The 26,377-nt window shown below is 36.3% G+C and overlaps 1 protein-coding gene across 15 annotated transcripts in view; it reads left to right on the top strand.

The window, feature by feature from the left end:
• MYO9A (myosin IXA) overlaps positions 1-26,377 on the top strand; it is a 308,489-nt gene that overhangs the window by 102,330 nt on the left and 179,782 nt on the right. For all 15 annotated transcript variants that reach the window (XM_008016030.3, XM_038010113.2, XM_008016029.3 and 12 more), the window contains 5 exons: positions 3,325-3,422; positions 6,098-6,224; positions 13,856-13,945; positions 18,808-18,924; positions 22,153-22,287. In XM_008016030.3, coding sequence (XP_008014221.3) covers positions 3,325-3,422; positions 6,098-6,224; positions 13,856-13,945; positions 18,808-18,924; positions 22,153-22,287 — 567 coding nt within the window. The remainder of the gene's footprint in view (positions 1-3,324; positions 3,423-6,097; positions 6,225-13,855; positions 13,946-18,807; positions 18,925-22,152; positions 22,288-26,377) is intronic.

Here is a 26,377-nt window from a genome sequence, read left to right as displayed (position 1 = left end):
CAAGATCTGATAGCATGAAAGAGTATTTGGGTATGTTTGTTGGGGGAATGTAGTGGCATGTTATCAAGTACAAACAAGAACTTATACGGAGCTGACAGAAGGATTGCCTATGTTCTTTCAGTGGAAGGGGTTGTAACAGTTGTTTGTTAGTTCCCTGGCCTTATCCTTGGAACAAACCTTACCATTTCCTTGAACTCTGGCTGACCAGTATTTGGATGCTAGGGCCTGAAGGCTTTGTCCAGAACCCTGGAAGGCCTTGACATTTGTAGGGCCCTCTAGAAGTGACTTGGGAATTAACAGCTGCCTGCTCCCTCTCCAAAAGTCCTCAAACAGTGACTGATGAGAGATGAGATGGTATATAAATACAGTCACTCCCTCACCTTTCTAGGTTTTATATTGTTTCCCAGAGATAACCTTGGGATTAAACTCCATTACGCACTCACAAATGACTTGGGAATTAACAGCTGCCTGCCCCCTCTCCAGAAGTCCTCAAACCATGAATGACTGATGAGAGATGAGATGCTATATAAATACAGTAGCTCCTTCACCTCTGTAGGTTTTAGATTGTTTCCCAGAGATAATCTTGGGATTAAACTCCATTTAACTACTTTCATAGTAGTTACCACAGACTGTTTAGTCTGTCTGTTCTTTTACTTTCTCACTTTCTCTGTGACTTGTATTTGACTCTTGGTCTGTCTCAAGATCTACCTCCCAGGGAGCCCAGATTAAGATAAAAGTCATTTCTGTTCTGGGAGATTTAATTTATCCTTAGTTTTTCTTCTATAGTTGTCATCAGAGAAACAGAGAAGGGAATTAATATACATTTTTTTAAAACTATGATTTTGATATTCACTGAGACCACTTCGGGTTTCTAAGAACATTTGATTAAGGATAAGAGCAAATACAAATATATTTCAGTGTACTTTCCACTATTTTATATACGTTAATTGTTCCATTCACTTTCAGGGCAGATTAGAACACTGTTAGTTAGAAGAATCATTATTGACACATGTGGAAGCATAGATTCCCCCTGCCTTGCTACTTGTGAAAGGAAAATATTTGTTAAATCATCAAGCGAATGAACTGTTTGTGTTTTGAAAGTAGGGGGAAGAGTAGTAAGAGAGCTTACTTACTATAGGTAAAAGAAGAATGCATTTAAAAATTTATCTTAGGGCCAGGTACGGTGGCTCACTCCTATAATCCCAGCACTTTGGGAGGCTGAGGTGGGTGGATCACCTGAGGTCAGGAGTTTGAGACCAGCCTGGCCAATGTGGTAAAACCCTGTCTCTACTAAAAAATATAAGAAAATTAGCCTGGCACGGTGGCATGCACCTGTAATCCCAGTTACTTGAGAAGCTGAGGCAGGGGAATTGCTTGAACCCGTGAGGCAGAGGTTGCACTGTGCAGACATCGCGTCATTGCACTCCAGCTGGGCGACAAGTGTGAGACTCCATCTCAAAAAAAAAAAAAAAGTTATTTTAATGAGTAGGACGTTGGTATGTCAGTAGAATGTCTTAAAACTGCTTATCAAAAACTTTATAGTCATAAAATTAAATGCATGGGTTCTCTGAAAGAACTTGCGAATTTAAAATTTTAAACTGTGCATGTGCAGCTTTCCATGTAGAGAATAAAAATATTGTTAATAGCATTTCAAAACTTAATTTTAAACTTCAGATATTCGTTGACTAATGCTTACGGTGCCTAAAACAGATTTTTTTTGTACATGGTAAATAATAAATACTTTTTATAAAATAAATGAGCACTTTATTTCTGAAAAAGGAATGTTTCATTCAATTCAATATATGTTATTCAGTAATTCAATGACTATGTATTTACCTAAATAATGACTTGTTTTTGGCACTGACTTCGCACTGGGGATCTCCAGTTAATAAGATGATTAACTGTTCATATACTTCACTGAGTACTTGAGAGAATATTCCCTAGGAAGATAGGCATTAAAAATGTAAATGCAGATGTGAGGAGGTTTTTGAAAGTGCAAGGGACTGTGACAACATACACTAAAGGGATTTATGACTCACTTATTGTTTTGAAGATTTAGAGTATGTGTACTACTGTTTGACTATTTTAGGAACTGAAATGCAAGGGTTATGCTTAAAAAGTAGTGTTTTTTAATCTGGTATTCCACAGCATTTTTTTTTTTTCTTGTGATGGTGTTATGCTGTGTTGCCCAGGCTGGTCTCAAACTCTTTAGCGCAAGAAATCCTCCTACCTCAAGCTTCCAAGTAGCTGGGATTACAGGCGTGTGTGACTATTCACAACTATTTTTACTGACTCATATGACGTGTTTTCTGAGGGTTTTTATACTTTCACATATACTTCTTTCCTTGTTTGATTACCGTGTTGTCTGTTATTTCATTAGGAAATAATTATATATATGAAATATATAAATAATTATATATGTATATATCTAGTGTAGATGTAACAGGCTGGGTGCAGTGGCTCACGCCTGTAATTCCAGCACTTTTGGAGGCCTAGGTGGGTGGATTGCTTGAGTCCAGGAGTTCAAGACTATCCTGGGCAACGTGGTGAAATCCTGTCTCTATTAAAAATACAAAAAACTAGCTGGTCATGGTAGGACTAGCTGGGTAATTCCAGTTGCTTGGGAGGCTGAGGTGGGAGAATCATCTGAGCCCGGGAGGTCGAAGCTGCAGTGAGCCAAGATCATGCCACTGTACTCCAACCTGAGCAACAGGAATAAGACCCTGTCTCAAAAGAAAAAAAAAAAAATCTATATAGATCTGTGTAGATCTATATAAATATAGATTAGATAGATGTAGCAAACTTCTTTATATTATATATATCTAGGCTTCACTCTTCAACTAAATTATTACCTCTTCTAAAATTTATTTTTGTGTCACTAATATCTAGTTCAGTGCCTTACCTAGAGTAGGCACTTGTTAAATGTTTGTTGAATAAATAATATTTGCTGGTGGAATTGAGCACTCTTAAATACTTTGAATTTCTGAAACTGTTTAGAACCTCTCAAAATTAAACTTGGTATCAGCATACTTGCTAAGTACAGCTAGCTCTTTATCTTAAGTTAACTTTTGAGATCCTAATCTTGGTGATTGTGAAAGGGAGAACAAAAGTAAACTTATTGGCATTTTAGTAGGTATGTGTTTAGTTTGCATACCTATAGTAAGATAAGAGGTCTAATGAATTTGACTAGGCCTAACTATTCTGCCAGCTCTAATTTGCATTTATACATACAGGTACTTATCCTAAATTACCATATTTCTGAATGGCCCACGTTATTTTAAAATATATAATCTTGATTTTTAAACTTTTATTTTGAATAAGCAGGATTGCTTCATGGTGGAAGGAGAAGATTTGAGACATGACTTTGAGCGCCTACAACTTGCCATGGAAATGGTAGGATTTCTTCCCAAGACACGAAGACAGTGAGTTTACTTGTTGTATTTTTATACCTCCAATAGAGAACACATGATATGTCTTCGAAAGATTTCTCCTGTTGGTCTTTTTAAATAGTTTTCTAAGTGGTATTCCTCATCTAGTACCTCATCCATCTTGAGCATTATTTCTAATTCTTTTTTTGGTCATAAATTCTTTTGAGAATCTGATGAAAGCTGGCACTGTTGTTGTAAAATGTACATCTTTAACAATTTGCATATAAATGCAGGAATTTATGGTGCCCCTGAAGCCTATCCATAGATGTTACTCAAAACTTTTGCTTTGTAACACTATTTTTATAGCTCTTCATTTTTTGTGTATCAGTGATCTCTAATCTTATTAAATTATACATACTTATCAGAGGCATAGTATTTAATTTTCAGTATATTTCCTCTGTATAGTTTATATCTGTACCATTCTAATAAGTTTTAAAATTGTAAATCTAAACAAATTAAAAATATAAAAAGGTTGAGATAAAGATAAGATAAATTATATTTGAAACAAATTATTTAAAATTAAAGACTCAACCTTGGCTCTCACCAGAAAAAAATAGTTACTTATAACTTTTTTGAGGGGGAGAGTCGTGTTGATGAGTATATCAGATCTGATTATATTGTTAAAATTTTTTTTTTTTTTTTTTTTTGAGACAGGGTCGCACTCTGTCACCTAGGCTGGAGTGCTCACTGCAGCCTCAACCTCCCCAGGCTCAGATGATTCTCCCACCTCAACTTCCCAAGAAGTTGGGACTGCAGACTTATACCATCACACTTAGCTAATTTTGTATTTTTTGTGCCATGTTGCCTATGCTGATCTTGCATTCCTGGGCTCAAGTGATCTGCCTTTCTCAACCTCTCAAAGTGCTAGGATTACCAGCAGGAGCCACTGCACCCAACCTCTGTTATTAATTTTTAACCTCATGATTGATGACCCTATACTGAGAGTAGGAGAAAATCACCTCTGCTGTTTTCTGTTTGCTTGCACTTACATCATTGGTATGACTCTTTAATTAGCAGGCTATTTGCTAGAATCTTATGAGAAGTCAATTAAAATCAAATAATACAATATGTAAGTTGGCATACCAACTCAATTGGTGACATAAACTACAGTTCACTGAAAATTAGTGAATTTCTATTAAAAATAATTTTTAAGGCCGGGCGCGGTGGCTCAAGCCTGTAATCCCAGCACTTTGGGAGGCCGAGACGGGCGGATCACAAGGTCAGGAGATCGAGACCATCCTGGCTAACACAGTGAAACCCCGTCTCTACTGAAAAATACAAAAAACTAGCCGGGCGAGTTGGTGGGCGCCTGTAGTCCCAGCTACTCGGGAGGCTGAGGTAGGAGAATGGGGTGAACCCAGGAGGCGGAGCTTGCAGTGAGCTGAGATCTGGCCACTGCACTCCAGCCTGGGCAACACAGCGAGACTCCGTCTCAAAAAATAAATAAATAAATAAAAATAAAAATAAAAATAAAAATAATTTTTAAAAGAGGCTCATGAATTTGTTTTTATCTTTTGACTTCCATTAGTTATGTTTCGGTTGATAGTTTATTCTTTAATCCAGAATAATATTATGCATTATTTTTTAAATAGATTTGTATTTCCTGTAAGTCATGTGAATGATTCAAAGATTTTAAAACTTTAAATTATTTGAAAAATTAGATTTATAAGTTAGATGGTGATTCAGTACCTCTCAAATGTTGCTAAGGTGATATCTCAGGTTCCTAAAGCAATATCTTTGTTTTAGTTGGAATAGTTCATAATTTTAGGAAAACATAGTGTTAAATTTTCGTAAGCCAAATTTTGTAAGCCATATTTATTCTAAGAAAATAACTGCATGTGACACAAAGCTGTATGTATAAGGAGACTGAGGAGTTTTTCAGTGGAGTGTTTAGCTGTGTTAAATGCCTCTGAGATGTCAGATAAGTTAAGAACGTAATATACTGTTCTTAACTACATGGAGATGCTTGGTAACCTAAGGTTCCTGAATTAACAGGAGTTGATGGGATATATAGCATAAGTGGAGAGATTAGTTGTTGATTGGAGGGCACATGCTCTTCTGACTCAGGACGGAACTTTAGAACGGAGGGTCCATGTGAAGTTGTTTCACAGTAGAGGTTAATATACCACACATTGCTTCATACTTAACACACACACACACACACACACACACCCCCCCCACAAAAAACCGTTTACCCCAAACACCGTAATGTGGTATAGGAAAGCATTTTAACAACATAACTAATAATAAAAAATCAGCTAGGATACTTGATTAAAAAAAAAAATACAGATTCAAGGCCTTTCCTTTGGCAATTCTGATTCAGTGTATCTGAAACAGTATAGGAAAAAAGCATTCCAGGTAGGATAAATAGCATTTAGAAAGGCATGGCCTTTTAAAACACTGTGACAAATTCAGGCAATAGCAGAAGTCTCTTTGAAATAACTGTATAAGAAGTGGTGTAATACTTAAAGCCATGAAAAGCATTTTAAACAGTATGTGATACATAGTAAACCCTCAGTAAATTTTAGTAATTATTCCCATATTGCTTATTTTCCAAAGACTAGATACTTCATATTTATACTGGTTAGTTTGCTTAACTAGAATTATAGAATGAAACCATCTTTGGGAATGGATACAATTAAGCTATAATTTGTGTTTTGTTTTCCCAGGATTTTCTCTCTTCTCTCAGCCATACTACATTTGGGTAATATCTGTTACAAAAAGAAGACATACCGGGATGACTCCATTGATATCTGTAATCCTGAAATTCTGCCTATTGTCTCAGAATTATTAGAAGTGAGTGATTACATTCTCAGTTGTCATTTCAAATACTTTGTAACTTTTTATTTTTTATTTTGTGTATTTTGTAGGTGTAAATGGGTTAATGCTTTCTATCAATAATGTTTTTATTAGGCACTATTTTTAAATAGCATTTCCAAAAGATGGAATTTTTCCTGATACCTGCCTCAGTTTGCTATTGAGTGAGGCAGAATCTTTAGAAAATTCGTGTTTTCTCCTTTGCCTCCACTTGCTCCAGACATCCATAGTCCCTAAATTTGCTGGATAGGATGAATATTTCCACGCTAGATGGTATAATGTTCTGGGGCTATGCTAATTTTTCTCTTTTCATATTTGCGATTTCTTCTCATACTAAGATTTTGGTTAGATTATTTTGTTTCAAGATGGGGGCATCTGGGTGGGTGGAGAAAAAAGGATACTACTTTTTTTTTTTCCTTATAGGTTGAATAGGACCTAAAGGTTCTCATCTCCTGCCATGCTGCTTCTTACATCAAGGGCCTTTATTACCTGATTCTTTCTTTCTGGAGTGATGATTTATCATATTTTCTTAGCTAACTTCTCTCTTGCCTACCTCCTTCTCATCTTGCCAGATTTGTCCCATCAGATGGGGTGTCATTTCTTACAGGCCCTATTGTCTGGCATAGCAAGGAAATATATGTATGTATATACTAACCTGTGTATATACACATATCTATACATATTTTAATATGTAATCATCTGTATCTATATAAAGGTAAACATGAGTTCATGATGATGTCTCCAACTGTAATCCATCTCCACATGGATCATTCTGGCCCTCTTCCCTTGCTTGTCTGTGAACTCCTGCTTCAACAATGAGAAAGCTGTCTTCTATCCTCTGCCATCCATTTACTTGTTTAATTCCAGTATACATGTGTAGTGGTATCAAAATTGTTAACCTGTACCCCCCTGGGAAATGACTTTTTCGACTAGAATACAGTGCTTATGCCCAATTCCTTTTAAATCCTACAGATTTCACTCATTTCCGTAATTACTTAGAACAGCACCTTTTCCTTCCACCACATTTGTTGAGGTTTCATATACTTGTCATGCATGCTGTTTTCTTGTCATAGTCTACATTCCTTCGTGGAATCCCCCAGTCTCGTAAATGATTTTTGATATTTGCATACGTTAAGTTCCACTCTTCATGCTATTTGGTTCTTGACAGATGCAGGAAGTCATGTGTCCACTATTATAGTATCATACAGAATAGTTTCACTGCCATAAAAATCCCCTGTGCTTTACCTGTTCAATCCCTCCCCCTAAACTGCTGGCAGCCACTGACCTTTTTTACTACATATATATATTTTTGCCCTTTCCAGGATGTAATATAATTGAATCATACAATATGTAGATTTTTCAGACTGCTTTGTTTTACTTAGTAATATGCACTTAAGATTTATTTATGTCTGGCTGGGTGTGGTGGCTCATGCCTGCAATCCCAGCACATTGAGAGGCTGAGGCAAGTGAGTTGCTTGAACCCTAGGAGTTCAAGACCAGCCTGGGCAGCATAGGGAGACCCCATCTCTACTAAAAACAACGACAAGAAAACAAAAAAAGCACAAAAATTAGCTGGGCTTGGTGACATGTACCTGTATACCCAGCTGCTTGGTAGGCTGAGGTGGGAGGCTTGAACCCCTGAGGCGGAGGTTGCAGTGAGCTTAGATTGCGCCACTATACTCCAGCCTGGGTAACAGAGCGAGACCCCATCTCAAGAAACAAACAAAAAAAGATTCGTTCATGTCTTTCTGTGGCTTGATAGCTCATTTCTTTTTATCATGGGGTAATATTCCATTGTATAGGTGTACCATAGTTTATTCATTTATCTGTTGAAGGACATTTTGGTTGTTTCCAGTTTTTGGCAGTTACGAATAGCTTGTTTTTTTTAAAAAAAAAGTATTCATCTTCCAAATCTTGGTTCCTTGGCCGCTTCATGTGGTTTAACCTTAAGTGGTCTAAACTGACTCCCTAAATACAGAGCATTTGTTTCTACTTAGCATAATTTAGTTGTATAGCATAAAGTTAATTGTTTTTTAGTTTATGTCTGTTATAAGGTTGCAGTGCTCTTTGAGAGCAATGGATACCTCTTTCTTATTTGTCTAACCACTCAGTGTTTATTTTTTCTGTACATTGGGCATTGCTTATTAACTTCAGTGGAATGATAACCTAGCAGAGGAAGAGGCAGGAGAAGGGAGTACTGTGAATTGGAACTAGACTTACTGGAAAGAAATTCTACCAGGAGATGGAGTGTGGTATCTGAAGTTTGTAATTTTGAAGATCATAAAGGCCAGAGAACAGATGGCGTTTTAGTCAGGTATTTCAGGTGATACTTTAGTCAAGGGTTTGGTATTGTGACAGGGCATTGTGGCTAATGGTCTTACTTGTAAGTCTAGGCAGTTCAGCAGAAACCAGGGCTTCTGTTTCTAGTGTATCCTTTCTTCTTTGGTAAGAGACTGGTAAGAACAATTCAGGCAACTCAAAGAGGAACTCAGGTATGGGTTTAAAAAAAAGAGAGAAATCTAATTCTGAGAATGGGGCTAACCAGTATCAAAGATAATGGCAAATGGCAAATGTGATTTGACAGAAAATCTCACTTTTGAACCCCAGCTTCTTAAATTTCTTCTTGTGTATAATTTGGATTGGTTCTAGGGCTGAGGTTTAGTATTAAGTAGAAAGAAAATAGCTTCAAAATTCAGAAGCTAAAGAAGACACCTATCTCATCTTTAGTTAGTACTTAGAAATTATTTTAGAAAATGATTGCCTCTAGTTGGTTAAGACTGATAATAATAATTGCAATCTTAAGGCTTTGGTTGAGATAGAGTACAAAGATAAGCACATTGACTGGTTTATTTAAACATTCAAACTCTTTAGTTGTGATTTAATTTCTCTTCTTCCCATGGTGATTTAATTCAATGGTAAATATAGAAGAACAAATGTTTTTAAAGTAGTGGTTTAATTTTATTTATTTACTTTTCAGTTTTTTTTTGTAATTACCTGAGGTGATAATGAATGTTTTGAGTCTTTACTAATGCCTATTTGGCATGGATACTTGTGAAAATTATTGAAAGGTGAACAAGCTCCAATTGATAAATTGTAGGTAATTGTGGAAGATGTTTTTGTTGTGAGATATTAGAACTGTCATCATTACCAAAAACTGTTCAGTTTTTAGCAGGTTTATGTATTTTGAGTGTATTTTAACATCTGTTGAAACAATATAAAGAATAGGGTTTTTTTTGTTGTTTTTTTTTTTTTGAGACGGAGTTTCACTGTTGTTGCCCAGGCTGGAGTGCAGTGGCGCAATCTCAGCTCACTGCAACCTCTGCCCCCCGGGTTCAAGCCATTCTTCTGCCTCAGCCTCCCAAGTAGCCGAGATTACAGGCATGTGCCACCATGCCCGGCTAATTTTGTATTTTTAGTAGAGATGGGTTTTCACCATGTTGGTCAGGCTGGTCTCCAACTCCTGACCTCAGGTGATCCACCCACCTTGGCCTCCCAAAGTGCTGGGATTACAGGCGTGAGCCACTGTGCCTGGCCAAGAATAGGTTTCTAATTAAATATCAGATTTTTAATTAGGTAAATATGAGAAACTTTGTAGAATGGATATTAAACCCATTGCTACTTGTTCTGTATTAATAGTTTTTGAATATTCTAAAAGTATTATATTTAAGAAGTTTTAGAAAATTATAGAGGAGCTGATTAAAAAATCATGAATTGGATAATATTTTCTTTAGGAGCCTTACCAAATGTTATGCAAGATTAGTATGTTTTGGGGTTGTGTGGTTATGCGTAGATCTATGTACAATCTTTGTTAGGTTTTTGTGCTAGTTAAAGAGAACTCAGGAAATGAGTTGAGAGTTTTTGTACCCTTGCTCCTTTTTCTGCATTTAGAAGGATCATTAGCAGAGAATAATATGTTCTTCAAGGGTTTGAGAGAGGTCAACCTTATGAGCAACTGTATTTGATGTCTTTTTATTTGTTCCATGTTAACTAATTTTTTAGGATTTTCAAATCTGGCTTGAGTTATTTGGATGATCTGTAGTTTTCTAAAAATGATGTATTGGATGATCTGTGATTTTCTAAAAATGATGTTTTGAATGTTTAGAATTTGTTGCTTTTGAGTTCTTTGTAAATAGTCTGTTAATTTCAGTCTTTAAAATTTTTTCTCTATGGTATTAGCTATTTGTGTTTCTTAGTTTTTTTCTTTTGCTTTGTGTGAGATTTGTCTTTTATGTTTTCTTTTCTTTTTCTTTTCTTTTTTTTTTTTTTTTTGAGATGGAGTTTCATTCTTGTTGCCCAGACTGGAGTGCAATGGTGCGATCTCAGGTCACCGCAACCTGCGCCTCCCAGGTACAGGTGATTCTCCTGCCTCAGCCTACCAAGTAGCTGGGATTACAGGCATGCGCCGCCATGCCCAGCTAATTTTGTATTTTTAGTAGAGATGGAGTTTCTCCATATTGGTCAGGCTGGTCTCGAACTCCTTACTTCAGGTAATGCGCCTGCCTTGGCCTCCCAACGTGCTGGGATTACAGGCGTGAGCCACCGCACCTAGCCATCTTTCATGTTTTCAAAGAGTTGGCCTTTAGATTGATCAGTTCTAACATTTTACTTGTTACATATTAATTTGTTTTAGGATGTTTTCTTCCTTTTTTCCCTGTTATGAAATGTTGCCAGCACACAATATTATATAGAAAACAATGTAATCAACCCGTACTCACAGCCCCACTCAAGTAATAAAATATTGCATATAATTGAAGCCCACTGTGTACCTCTGTCTCCACCAGAGGTAACCACTATTATGAATTTGGTGTTCGTCATTCCTATTCTTGTTTCTATATTTTCAGTATAGATAGATGTTTTTATAAAGAATATATAGTTTTGCCTGTTTTCAGTCTTTATATAAATGTTATACTGTATGTATTATTCTGAAACTTGGCTTTTTTTCATTCCATAGTATGTTTTTGAGATCTTTCAATTCTGATTTCTATGTTCTAGATTCTTCTTTTTTGTTGTTGTATAAGAGTCCATGGTATGAGGCTGGGCACGGTGGCCCACATCTGTAATCTCAGCACTTTGGAAGGCCGAGGCAGGCGATTACTTGAGCTTAGGAGTTCAAGACCTGCCTGGGCAACATGATGAAACCCCGTCTCTAATCCCAGCTACTTGGGAGGCTGAGGCAGGAGAATTGCTTGAACCTGGGAGGCGGAGGTTGCAGTTTTCCGAGATCGTGCTATTGCACTCCAGCCTGGGTAACAAAAGCAAAACTCTGTCTCCAAAAAAAAAAAAAATTAGCTGGGCGTGGTGGCATGTGCCTGTAGTCCTGGGCTGGAATGCAGTGGCACGATCATGGCTCACTGTAGCTTTGATCTCCTGGGCTCAAACAATCTTCCCACCTCAGCCTCCTGAGTACTTGGGAGTTCAGGCACATGCCCCCATGCCTGGCTGATTTTAAATTTTATTTTTAATAGAGAGGAGGTCTTGCTGTGTTGTTCAACCTGGTCTTTAACTCCTGAGCTCAAGTAGTCCTACTGCCTTGGGATTATAGGTGTGTTGGGATTATAGGTGTGAGCCACTGTACCCAGCCAATATTTACTTTTAATAATTGCAGAAATATACCTCACAATATAGCTTTGGATTTTATTACGTTTTTTTCTTAGCTTTGTTTTGTTATTTTTGTGTAATCTGGTATTATTTTTGTTCCTTAATGTATTTTGAATAAATCTAAAAGGTTGAGGCCTTTTATGTAAATTTGGTTGTTGATTTTTGGCTTTACTGCATTTTGTTACATGCCTCAAATTATTTCCAGTTTTTGGAATTTGAGAGTTGATCAGTGAATGCTCTGAAAGCTGCTGTATTTGCTAGGTAATATTTATCCATTCAATATGGTTCAAAGTTGTTCTTTAAAAGATTATTGATCTATCATATGTTGTTGGTGGCAGGGTAATGCCTCTTTCTGTCATTTTATAACTCAATCTTCTCCTTATAATCTTTTTTTTTTTTTTTGAGATGGAGTCTGACTCTGTTACCTAGGCTGGAGTGCAGTGGTGTGGTCTTGGCTCACTGCAAACTCCGCCTCCTGGTTTCAAGCGATTCTCCTGCCTCAGCCACCCAAGTAGCTATGATTACAGGTGTGCACTACCACGTCCAGCTAATTTTTGTATTTTTGGTCAAGACAGGGTTTCCTATGTTGGCCAGGCTGTTCTCAAACTCCTGACCTCAAGTGATCTGCCTACCTTGGCCTCCTAATGTGCTAGGATTACGGTCATGAGCTACCATTCACAGCTATTATAATCTAATACTTTTTACAAATAAATTTTTATATCGCCTACATTTATGAATGTTACGTTTTTATTATGTATGGAGACTTTTATAAAATGTCCTTGTTTTACCACTTCATGCCCATCATCATGACAAAATTCTAAGGTCTGGTAACATTAAGTATAGTCAAGGTTTGGAAGAAGTAGAAACTCTCAGTGCTACTACTGAAAGAGCTTATTGGTAAAAATTATATATAGGAATTTGGTAGTATTCTGTAAAGCTGAAAATATGTATGCTCTAACCTTCTTCTACTTTTAGGTTTGTTCTTCACAGAAACTTTTGAACTCATGTGCAACAATATTCATTGTGGTTTATTTTGTAATCACACAATTGTAAATAGTGTAAATGCCTACAAAGAGGAGAATGGATTACGCACTGTGGTATATTTATATGCTGCAATGCTGTATAACAGTTAAGATGAATAAAGTTGATCTAAATTATCAACATGGTATGTGCCTGTAGTCCCACCTGCTCGGGAGGCTGAAGTGGGAGGATTGCTTGAGTCTGGGAGGTCGAGGCTGCAGTGAATCGAGATCACACCACTGCACTGCAGCCTGAATGGCAGAATGAAACTGTCTCAAAAAATAATAATAATAAAAAATTATCCACATAGTTAGATCTGAAAAACATGGGCAATATGATACTTTATAGGTAAACATTAAATTCATTTGACAGTATAGCATAGTGTTTATGAATATATTTAATACATATAAAAGTGTAGAAACATGAACTGAAATGATAACGTGAAATTCATGATAGTATTTGTCTCTGGGGAGAGAGTGAGAACAAAGGAAGTGTCAACTTTATCTTAAAAGTTTATCATTCATGAATAAGAAGAAACATCTGAAATGTAAGTATTTTTTGGAATATTCCTAGAATTCAAGATTCATGAAGAAGAAATATCTGAAACATAAATTAATATCCTTTGGAATATTTCTGGAATTCAAGAAGTGCTGTCACTTTTTAGTCCTTGCCTCCAGCTTGTGAGATTATGGTTGATCATCTTAAAATGTTTTTTGTACTGTTCTATATTTTCTGTATTCTGCATAGTGAAACATGTTTCTCTGTTATGATCAGAAAGCAAGCTTTAACTTGAAAAAACCCAGTTGTCTTTTGAGTGGGACACTTGAATTCCATTTTGGCCAGTATTAAAATTGCCCAGTGTATTGACTTTTTTCTCTGCTATATAATTGCTAATCTCATTAAGCTTTTCCTCCTCTATTTGGCTTTTTCAAAAGATAATTCAACACATTGTCATAAATCTTACATATTGAGTTTACTTTTCTGTTTTATAGGTTAAAGAAGAGATGCTATTTGAAGCATTAGTTACAAGGAAGACGGTGACAGTGGGAGAAAAGCTTATTTTGCCATACAAGTTGGCAGAGGTATGATGAATTTTCTATGAAATGAAAGCATTCTGGACATTGTTAGAAGTTTAGGTTTGAAGTTTGGGTTTTCTCTTAGCAGGAAAATGACAAGGGCAAAAAGTTTTGATTGAAATATTTTCTAGGCCTTTAAATTTGATTGTGAATTTTCCATTGATTTGGAAACTTAAATTTGAATGTGATTGTGAGAAATAGGCTTGCATTTTTCTCCAAGGATCTTAACCTCTTCATCATTTCTAACTTTCATATTACTAATCTGGGGTAGATAGATGGTAGATTAGAATTATAAATGAGCAGTATTTGACCCAATTAATTATTATTCTTGAGACAGTTTCTTCTAGCACGTCATACTTTTTTGGTTAACTTTTTCATTGTTGGCTACTTGTTTGCAGTTCTTTCTGCTTGTCTTTTCTTTTTTCTTTATCTCTAAAAGGTGGAGTACCCTAGGACACAGTCTTTGTTTCTTCTTCTCTATATTCTTCATTGAGGTTATCTTACCCAGTCCCATCACTTTAAATATCATCTGTATACTGAGGCTTCTAGGTGATATATGTTACTACTATTATACCACTCAGATCTCTAGGGGTAGGAAAATTACTGAAAAGTCACTACTTTATGGAGTAATTTTATGAAAGTGATGACAAATCAAATTATGATAATTATAAAAATTGGACAGGAATATGAAATTAGAATATTAGAAGACAGAGGTGAGGAAATTGTGATTGAATTCTAGAGAATGTTTTTTAAGCTTGACATTGATCCATTTGTCTCATCTTCTGTGTCTCCAAGTCCACATTTCTTCTTATGTCATATTATAGTCTTCCACTTTGAGAGATTCTTTCTGAACAATAAGAAAGCCAAATCTTTAAGAGTTTTATATTTCTTTTATGTAAAATAAAGATTCATTGCTTTTTACATTTTATTTCACTATCTTTTTCTTTTTTTAAAATTTAACTTTAAGTTCCGGGGTATATGTGCAGGTTTGTTACATAGGTAAACTTGTGTCATGGGGGTTTGTTGCAGAGATTATTTTGTCACCCAGGTGTTAGGCCTAGTACCCATTAGTTATTTTTCCTGATCCTCTCCGTTCTCCCACTCTTTATCACTCCTTGTATGTCTCCGTGTGTTCTCATCATTTAGCTTCCACTTAGAAGTGAGAACATGCTGTGTTTGGTTTTCTGTTCCTGCATTAGTTTGCAAGGGATTATGGCTTCCAGCTTCATCTATATTCCTGCAAAGGACATGGTTTTCTTCTTATTTATGGCTGCATTATATTCCATGGTGTGTAAGTACCACATTTCTTTATCCAGTGTGTCATTGATGAGCATTTAGGTTGATTCCATGTCTTTGCTCTTGTGAATAGTGCTGCAGTGAGCATATGCTTACATGTGTCTTTATGATAAAATGATTTCTATTCCTTTGGATATATGCCCAGTAATTGGATTGCTGGGTCGAATAGTAGTTTTGCTTTTAGGTCCTTAAGGTATTGCCACACTGTCTTCCCTGATGGTTGAACTAATTTACACTCCCTCCAACAATGTATAAATGTTCCTTTTTATCCGCATCCCCACTAACATCTGTTGTTTTTCCACTTTTTAACAATAGCCATTGTGACTCGTTTCATTGTGGTTTTGATTTGCATTTCTCTAATGACCACACCACCTTTTTCATTACAAAATTTGTTTTAGTATTTATTTTTATTTTTAACTTTAAATGTAACCTTCTGAGATTGTTTTGTATTCCCAGCTTTGTTTTTGTTTATATTTGTTTGGTGTATTTATTTCTTTTTTTTGAGATAGAGTCTCACACTGTCACCTGGGCTGGAGTGCAGTGATGTGATCTCGGCTCATTGCAATCTCTGCCTCCCAGGTTCAAGTGATTTTCCTGCTTCAGCCTCCCGAGTAGCTGGGATTACAGGCGTCCGCCACCATGCCCAGCTAATTTTTTGTATTTTTAGTAGAGACGGGGTTTCACTGTTTTGGTCAGACTGGTCTTGAACTCCTGACCGTGTGATCACCTGCCTCGGCCTCCCAAAGTGCTGGAATTACAGTTGTGAGCCACCGCGCCTGGCCGTTATTTCTTCAATAAAAATTTCAGCCCCTTAATCTCAGGCACTGAAATTAAGATGTCCATCGGGGTATAATGTGTCATCTGAGGCTTGAGGTTCTCTTCCAAGTTCACAGGTGGTTGACAGGATTCAGTTCCTTGTGATTCTAGGACTGAGGCACCTAGTTTTCTGTTGTTGTTGGATGTCAGTCAGGGGCCATTCTCAGCAATTAGAGGCTGATGTGATTTTTTGCCATGTGACCCTGCCTGCAACATGGCAGTTTGCTTCTTCAGGATCAGCAGGAGAAGCTCTATTTACAGCAGAACTCAAATCCCTTTTGAAGAGCTTTTTCTGATTATGTCAGTCCTATCCAGGATGATCTCCCTTTGATTAAAAAATCAATTGGTTTGGGTTTTTATATCTTTAAAATCCCTTCATTTTTATCATGTAACATCAGGTTCATATGGGAGTGGAATCCATTGTATTTACAGTTCTGCCTACACTTAACGAGGAGGGAATTATACATAACTTGTACTCCCCAGGGGATGGGAATCTTGTGGGCTATCTTGGGTTTTGGTCAAACACAGAAGTCAGGAGTGGATGTAGAGAGATTAGTTCAGAGGCTGCAATAGTGAGAATGATATTTGCTTTGTAGAATGGTGACATATTGATAGGGAGAAATGTATGGATTTAAAAGAAAAAAAATTGATGACTAAATCAACAGGACCTGGTAATGTCTTGAATAATGGGAAGCAAGGCAAACAAAGGAGGTGTCAAGGATGAGTCCTACATTTCTGGTTTATACAGCTGTAAGAATATTGGTACCCTTCAATGAGATAGTAAACACTAAATGAGGTCTTGTTTGGGTGGGAAAATATTACTTGGTATTTGGGTTTGCTGAGGTTAAGCTATGAAAGACAGACATGCGTTTCAGAGAAAAGGGCTGAAAGTATAAAATTTGGAGTACAAAGTAAATAAATAGGTATTGTATTGGCATATCTGGATTCTATAACTATGGTATTTTATAAAAAGGGTACATTATGTAAACCATAGTGTAGTTAGACTTTAGTTTTTATCTTTGTCTGAAGGTCTGTCTTTTAAATTCAACTCATTTATAAAATTTATTGTGATAATGTTTATATGCTTATTCTATGTCTTATATTTGTTGATTTAGTTTTCAAATATTGCACTTTTCCTGAATTTTATCAGATTATCTTCATTTTTCTTTTCTTTCTGGGGGAAAAATACAGTGGTATTCTATTATATTTTCATTCTACCATTGGTTTTCTTGATAGTTGGTTCACCTTACGCTCAGATTCCATATCCAAGGATTCAACCATTTGCAGATTAAAAATATTCTAAAACTCCACAACAATAAAAAATAATACAGGTTTCTGGTGTTGAAGATAGAGAATTTGATTCCAATCTTCTCTCTGCTATGTAGGCAGTTATTTTTTGGTCTAGGAACTGGAAGCTTCTTTTTCCTTCAGTATTCAGAAATTAATTCATCACCTGTGTGGTAGGTTGTAATATTACCTTCTTTTTACAGATGTATAAGCAGTAGCCTAAGAGGTTAAGTAACTTAGTCACGATTATGCAGCTAGAATAAGTAGAAAAACTAGAATTGGAAGATAGTCTAGTTCTTAATCATTACTCTCTATTTTCTTTATACTTCAAAACAGAGTTATAAATATATACCTGAATATACAAGCTTCCAAATAAACCCCTAGATAATAAATATGTAAATTGCTAGGATTTATATTCTTCTAAGTGCCAAGACTCAATTCTGTAAGACATGTGCCCTACTCTACTCCCCCCACCCCTTTTTTTTTGTAAATTTATGCTTTCTAAATGGTGAAATTCTTGTTTTTTTAAGAACAATTTCAGACTTACAGGAAAATAGAGCAGATAGTATAGAGAATTGTCGTAAACTTGGAAAGCTTAGAGTGAGGAAAAAATAAGTTTTGTAACTACATAATGAAGGAATTGTTTCTGTCCTCAAGGATGGAGTAATTCTCAGAGTTTCTATGGATGACAAGCTGAAGACAACTACCAATGTAATTGTGGTTGTATTAGTGTGTGTTTTAACAGGGTGCTTTGGATCCCGCAGAAATTAATGGCTGTTGGCTAACAGATTTGTTCCTCTGCCTAGAATACTCTTACCCACTTTAACTGGCAAAGTCATTTGTTTGTAAACTTCCAATTATACCTTCTTTCCTAGGGGGAATATATATCCCAGTTTTTAGTAAACATGTTTTGAACTGAGTGACCTACATTTTGTTTCTCTTATCTTTAATGGCAGTTTTGGCCTAGATTCTCTGAGTGGGACTAATTGAATGAGTACATATGGAAAACTTCAATTGACTGGGTGCGGTGGCTCACGCCTGTAATCTCAGCACTTTGGGAGGCCGAGATGGGTGAATCACCTGAGGTCAGGAGTTCGAGACCAGCCTGACCAACATGGAGAAACCCTATTTCTACTAAAAATACAAAATTAGCCGGGCATGGTGGCGTGTGCTTGTAATCCCAGCTACTTGGGAAGCTAAGGCAAGAGAATCAGTTGAACCCAGGAGGCGGAGGCTACGGTGAGCTGAGATTGCGCCATTGCACTCTAGCCTGGGCAGTAAGAGCCAAACTCTCTCAAAAGCAATCAAACAAAAAACTTAAGTTATAGAGTTTTTATTTTGAGAGAAATATTAGTTTCTAATTCAGAATAGTAAGTTTCTTTCTTGAATGGGAGCAAAAAACTTTGTCATGGTATCTTAATCATATCATTGTCAGTTCTACATGCACTTGTAATCTTTTTGTTTTTCAGGCTGTGACAGTGAGGAACTCCATGGCTAAGTCTCTATATAGTGCCCTGTTTGACTGGATAGTTTTTCGAATTAATCATGCACTTCTGAATAGTAAAGATTTAGAGCATAATACCAAGGTAATGATATATTAGATTATAATATGTTTTTCTCTAAAAGCTATTTTAGTAAACTGGTTAATACATGAAATTTAAAAACACAGAATTATATAGAGTAATAAGTAAGAAATCACTTTTATTCATTATTTATTACCCTGTTCAGAAGAATTGTTCTGTGTATCTTTCCAGACCTTTTTTATTATGTGTTTTTACCTCCCAAACGTGTATTTTCAGAGTTGCTTTAAAAAATGTAAATAGAATCATGCTCTCTGTATTCTTTCAAACATATATATATATATATTTTTACCTAGAATCTCTTGAAATATTTTCTGTCTCATTATATATCTGGACCTGGCTATTTAAAAAAATGTTTTAATATAAATACATATTAAGATGTGTACCATAAATCCATTCATTAAAAATAGATTATTTTTGTTTTATTGTTATAGATAATGCTGTAACAAATATTCTTTTACTTACCTGTATATTCATTTCTCTAGGATAAAATTATCAAAGTGGGATTGCTGTCTTTGTTTGTTTGTTTGAGATGGTATCTCGCTCTCACCTAGGCTGGAGTGCAGTGGCATGGTCTCGCTACAACCTCTGACTTCCAGGTTCAGGCGATTCTCCTGCCTCAGCCCCCTGAGTAGCTGGGATTATGGGTGCCCACTATCACATCCAGCTCATTTGTGTATTTTCAGTAGACACAGGGTCTCACCTTGTTGGCCAGGCTGGTCTTGAACTCTTGACCTCAGGCAATTCGCCTGCTTCGGTTTCCCAAAGTGCTGGGATTATAGGCGTGAGCCACCATGCCCTGCTGATTGCTGAGTTTAAGGATAGATACATTTTAAAAATTGGACACTTTCCAAAAAAGACTATACATTTCCAGCAACAGTGTGTGAAAGCACCTGATCCCCTACACCTTTACCTACATTGGATGTTATCAGTATTTAAATTCTCCTAATCTGATAAGGGAATGGTCATTTTATTGCATTATTTTTAATGATAGATAAAAGTTCAGCATCACCTTATGTTTTCTCTATTTTATTTATTCTCTATATTTTTAAAATATCTTTGTGTTATTTTTGTTTTTTATTTTGTCTTTTTGATACTCCTTTTATTTTTAATTTAATTTTATTTTTGAGACAGTGTCTCACTCTTTTTGCCCAAGCTGGAGTACAATGGTATGGTCTTGGCTCGTTGCAACCTCCGTCTCCTGGGTTCAAGTGATTCTCCTGCCTCAACCTCTCAAGTACGTGGGATTACAGGTGCTCGCCACTAGTTTTTGTATTTTTAGTCAAGATGGGATTTCACCATGTTGGCCAGGCGGTCTCAAACACCTGACCTCAAGTGACCTGTCCTCCTTGGCCTCCCAAAGTGCTGGGATTATAGGCGTGAGCCACCATGCCTGGCCTACTCCTTTTTAGAAGGCATTTATTGTGGATATTTGTGGAGGCCTATAGTTTGTTATATATTGCAATTATTTTCTTAGTTATTTACTTTTTAGATTTATTTATATTATCTGTTTTTGTGATTTTATGTTGTAATTTTTTTGCAGTTAATTCTGTCATTTTTCTTGTTTTTAGTTTTGCATTTTGTATGTGTATTTTACTTATGGAGGAAGGCCTCTTCTAGCCCAAGATTGTAAAATATTTATTCTTATATTTTTATAATTATAATTTTTTATGTTTAGACTTTTTCTAACTAGAATTTATTTTTAATATGGCAGATTATTGGTATTTAATAATTTCACATCTAGTTGTATTTTCTGGGCAGCCTTCATGGACTAGTCCACCTTGTCAGACTGATTAAAAATGTCATCTTTTTAATTAAATCATATTGCCTTAAATGTGAAATTGCTCTTATGTTAATTTTTCATGCTTCAGGTAAACTCACAGTCACAAAAATTAATTTAAATTGTAATCTAATTTATCAAATTGATTTATTTTCGAAGGGCATTATTTTAACTTTTTTAAGGGCCTAAACTTGGCAGAATTCAACAAAATAGTACAGGCTTTAAAAAAAAATCTTACTATTTGTCATTCAGTATATCAGTTTGCCCATTGTATCTCCTAGCACCAGTGGAGAAAAATTATTTTCATTTAACCAAAATTATCATACAACTGTATTTCTAGAATGGGTTGGGGTCATGAGAAAAGTGTTTATATGCAGGTATTCGAGCCAAATTCACAGTAAGAAGTTAGCTTATTCCTAGAAGTGAACTAGAAGAATAAGCATTTGTGTTCTGTATTCTACCAAACAGCTGAAAGATTTGAATGTGGTTGACTTTAGGGAGCAGACCTTGATGAGGCAGGGATTGCTGTCTTTCATTATAATCCTTTTAGCACTATTCAACATTTTAAACCTCATACTTTTTTTTTTTAAATAAACATTTTTAACTTTATGAAACCATATGTTCTGGCTGAGTGTGGTGGCTCATGCCTGTAATCCTAGCACTTTGGGAGGCCGAGGCCGGTGGATCACCTGTACTCAGGAGTTTGATACCAGACTGGCCAACATGGTGAAACTCGTCTCTACCAAAAATACAAAAAATTAGCCAGGAGTGGTGGTGCATGCCTTGGTAAACCCACCTGCTGGTGAGGCTGAGGCAGGAGAATCGCATGAACCCTGGTGGCAGAGGTTACGGTGAGCTGAGATCACGTCACGGTACTCCAGCCTGGGCAACAAATCGAGACTCCGTCTCAAAAAAAAAAAAAAAAAAAAAAAAGAAACCATACGTTCTGACATCTAGTTTCACTCAGTCTTCATGAGGCTTATAAAATATACTAGTTTGGTTCTTAATGAAGAATTCTATTTATTGGAATGTAGAAGTCAAAATAGGAAAAATTGCATCGTCTTCTTGATATAGCCAGGAGTAACCTGCCTCTCTTGATCCTTCATTTAAATAACCTTTTGATTTCCCCATACTCTGTTTTTTTCCATTCCCTTTTAGATCTTAGGGATTTCTGAGATTTCTTAAGATAACAGGCCATGAACCTTGCTTCACACATTTCTGTAATCTATAGATTATATGTATTAACGGTTTGGATGTATTTTTTAATTAGGACAAAAGTAAGATAAAGAGAACTGGAATACTTTTAATTCATGATATATTTTGAATACCGACTAAACACAATCCCCTGTGCACTGCTTTAGAGGAATTGAGCATTTTGTTACTTACGTTGTGGATATTTTTCATTAAGTAAATTTAAACATTACTTTTAGTCAAAACTTTCTCTTGTTTTACAGACGTTGTCCATTGGTGTTCTTGATATTTTTGGGTTTGAAGATTATGAAAATAACAGCTTTGAACAGTTCTGTATTAATTTTGCTAATGAACGTTTACAGCACTACTTTAATCAGCATATCTTTAAATTGGAACAAGTGAGTACCTAAATATGTATACACTTGTCCCCCCATCACACATATCTTTCAGTCATATTCATAATAATTCACTTTATTTTTTCAGACATTTTGTTGATTTACATAGTATTTCTATTAAATATTGAAACGTGCCTTTACAAACAAGAATAACAGATGTAAATTGACTTGGGAAGAAATACCGTTGCCTCTTTGTATATGTAAACTCAACTGATGGGGTTAGAAATGTGTGAGATACAACAGAGTAGTCTGGTAGCTTCAATTGTTTATCATAATATCAGTTATTATATTAAAAGAATGGAAAGCACATAATAAGCATGTTAAATCTTGTCTTTCAATACAAATATTGTGGTCCACATAACATTGTAAGCAGATGACAGAGGTTTTATAGTCCCCGAAATAGATTTGCTGGCTGGGCGCGGTGGCTCACAGCGATAATCCCAGCACTTTGGGAGGTCAAGGTGGGTGGATCTCTTGAGCCCAGGAGTTAGAGACCAGCCTGGGCAGCATGGTGAAACCCTGTTTCTACAAAAAATATAAAAATTAACCACATGGGGTATTGCATGCCAGTAGTCCCAGCTACTCAGGAGACTCAGGTAGGGAGATCACCTGAGCCTGGGAGATGTAGGTTGCAGTGAGCTGTGTTTGAGCCACTGCACGCCAGACTGGGCAACAGAATGAGACTGTCTCAAAAAAGAAAAAAATTGTTTATATATGCTTATTTGATTGCACCTTTGTTGTTTTTGCAGGGGTGTATGTTTTTTAGAAATGGGTCTTCTTGCTCTGTCACCCAAGCTGAAGTACAGTGGCTTGATCTTGGCTCACTCTGTCGACCTCTGGGGCTCAAACAGTCCCCCAACTTCAGCCACTCAAGAGCTGGGACCACAGGTGCGCGTCACCACACCCAGCTAATTTTTGTTTTTATTTTTTATAGAGACAAGGTGTCACTATGTTGCTCAGACTGGTCTCAAACTCTTAGGCTCAAGTGATCCTCCTCCCTTGACCTCCTAAAGTGATGGGATTTCAGGCACAAGCTACCACGCCTGGCCTTGAATGAACCTTTGAATAAAAAGATGTGTGTGTTTGTTTTGTTTTGCTTTTATTGCTGGTGTTGATTGTTTTTTTCTTTTCTTTTTTTTCTTTCACACAGGAGTTTAGAAACAATGGTGTTTTTAATTGCTACCATGGGCTTGGTCACTGTGTGTAATGCTAAGTACAGTCAGTCGGTCCTCCTTATCTTTGGGTTTGACATCCAAGCATTCAACCCATGGCTGAGGGCTGACTGTACTAAGCCATTTTATATTAGAGATTTGAGCATCTGTGGATTTGGTATCCACAGGGGGTCCTGGAGCCAATCCCTCGAGGATATGGAGGGCCAACTGTATGTTTGTTTGATTGCTTTGGTCTCTTAGTTCTAGGATGGGATAGAGGAGCTTATTAACAGAATCTCAAGTCAATACAGAGTGTAGATACAAAGAAACTAGGTATGGAGAGACCAAGATGGGTAACTAGATATTTCTTATGAGAACCTCAAGATTGATTAAGTTAGTATAAAAAGAGTGTGCTTTCGGCTGGGAGCGGTGGCTCACACCTGTAATCCCAGCACTTTGGGAGGCCGAGGTGGATGGACGAGGTCAGGAGTTTGAGACCAGGCTGACCAGCATGGTGAAACCCCATCTCTACTAAAAATACAAAAATTAGCCGGATGTGGTGGTAGGAGCCTGTAGTCCCAGCTACTAAGGAGGCTGAGGCAGGAGAAACGCCTGAACCCGGGAGGCGGAGGTTGCAGTGAGCTGAGATCACACCACTGTACTCTAGCCTGGGCGACAGAGTGAGACTCCATCTCAAAGAAAAGAGTGGGCTTTCAGTTTCCATGAGAATTACTGGGGTAAAGGGAGGGTCAAACAAAATGTGGACTTTTTCTCCAAACTGAGGTTGAAATCAGTAACAGGTTTACATTGTACCCCAGAATTTGTGTGTGAGGACATAGGCAGACATAGGTTTCATCAAACTGAACTCAAGGGAAATGGTTAAGAATAGAGAATGAACAGAAAGACTACAACAGCTAGCAGGTCTACAGAAAAGGGGGAGAAAAGAGATTTACATCATCAAGTCTCCCATCATTGGATCTTGTTGCTCTCTGTCTTAACTTTTATAAAAGTGCCTCTATTTTGCTTAAAGGACATAATGGCTGGTTAACAATAACATGACAATATTAGTCCTGGCCAACTTGATGAATGCTTAAAGTTTTAAACATACAACCTTTTAGCTAGATACTAAACTAGAGCTTTGGAAAGATAATATTATTTGTTATAATATTAGCTAACACTTATGAGTTATGTAGTGTTATTTATCAGTCAGTACTATTTTTATTCTAGTTTTTCAGATGATGTCTAAAGCCAGTATTCAAACCTTAACACTCTGGCTGTATAATATTTTCTTTTAACCAAAAGCTAAGCTGGGATTGCCATCCATGTCTCTTGATTCAGTCCAAGACTCTTACTTAAATCATACTAAATTAATATTCTTTATCTCTTGCAGATAAATATATGTGTTAAAAGGGTGAGGGAATGCGTTTTGTTGTCTGGGTTCTATATTTTACAGAGCAGAACATCAGTTGCTCTGTGGATCATTAAACAGAACATTGGTTAAGTTGTTTCTGAAAAAAGACAAGTATTCTTTATTGTAAATTGAAATTATTCTTTTCTAGAAGTCTAGATTAGACAGCCAACCAGAAGAAATGCCTTGGCCATAAATGTATTATATAAAAATAAAAAACCTTAGAGTTTATGGAAAATGTGTTCAAAACTACTTGGAAGATGGGTGATTCTCATTTACTTGCTACCCTGAATATCAGTGTTTTGGGCAATGTGGTGCAATTATGGATCAGAATCTTGTCAAGTGTCTTATTTATATGTACCTCATTGGTAACTGGTATGAAATGGGTACTCAGTGACTCAGTGATTACTTGTTAAGTTCAGTTGAGTATAAAATCAGTTAAGGTTAAAATATTTAAAAAGAAGATACAATATCACAGGTACATTTGTAGGAAAAATCTTCAATATGATGACTGTGGTTTGGTTCTAAATTTTGTCCAAAAGGAGTACATAGGCATGTAGGATGGGAAAGAGATGTAATAATTGCCATGCAGGATATAAATGCTGAAATCAGATATAAGGTAAAGTAGTTACACAAAGGATGAGGTTGATTGGAACTACCTGAAAGCTGCAGAAATTTTCCAGGGTTGATTCTGGTATATAGCTTCAAGTAGTGAGCTGGAGCTCACTAGATTGTCAATGGGAAAAGATATTTTAGGCAAAGGTAACATACACATTGTACTTAAAACTGTGGACTTACATGTCATGCAGAGAAGATTAGAATTTTTCAGACAATGAGAAGCTATTTGAAGTATATTTAGCAGAGGACTTGAATTGAACTGAAGAGCAGTGAACTGGAAAGAAGGAGAAAAATCTATGAACTAGTTGAAGTACTGTCATGTGTCACTTAATGATGAGGATGTGTTCTGAGGAATGCATCACTGGGTGATTTTGCTGTTGCATGAACATCATCTTGTATTTACACAAACCTAGGTGGTATAGCCTACTACACACCTAGGCTATATGATATTGCCTATTGCTCCTAGGCCACAAACCTGTACAGCATACTACACTGAATATTGTAGGCAATTGTAACACAGTGGTAAGTATTTGTGTATCTAAATGTATCTAAACATAGAAAAGATACAGTAGAAATACAATATAAAAGATAAAAAGTGGTACAGTTACATAGGGTACCTACCATGATTACAGCTTGCAGGACTGGAAGTTACTCTGGGTGAGATGTTGGGTGAGTGGTGATAAAGGCCTAAGACATTACTGTACACACACTAGTTAGACTTTATAAACACTGTACACTTAAGTTACACTATATTTATTTTTTTCTTTTTGTAATAATAAATTAACCTGAGCCCACTGTAATGTTTTTACTTTATAAACTTTGACTTTTTGACTTTTGTAGTAGCAATTTAAAACACAAACACATTGTACAACTGTGCAAAAGTTTTCTCTTTATATAATTATAAGCCCTTTATTAA

Source organism: Chlorocebus sabaeus, chromosome 26 (assembly GCF_047675955.1).
Source record: "Chlorocebus sabaeus isolate Y175 chromosome 26, mChlSab1.0.hap1, whole genome shotgun sequence".
NCBI lineage: Eukaryota > Metazoa > Chordata > Mammalia > Primates > Cercopithecidae > Chlorocebus > Chlorocebus sabaeus.
The sequence above is the reverse complement of the archived record's forward strand: the minus strand, read 5'-3'. Positions and strand labels throughout refer to the sequence as shown.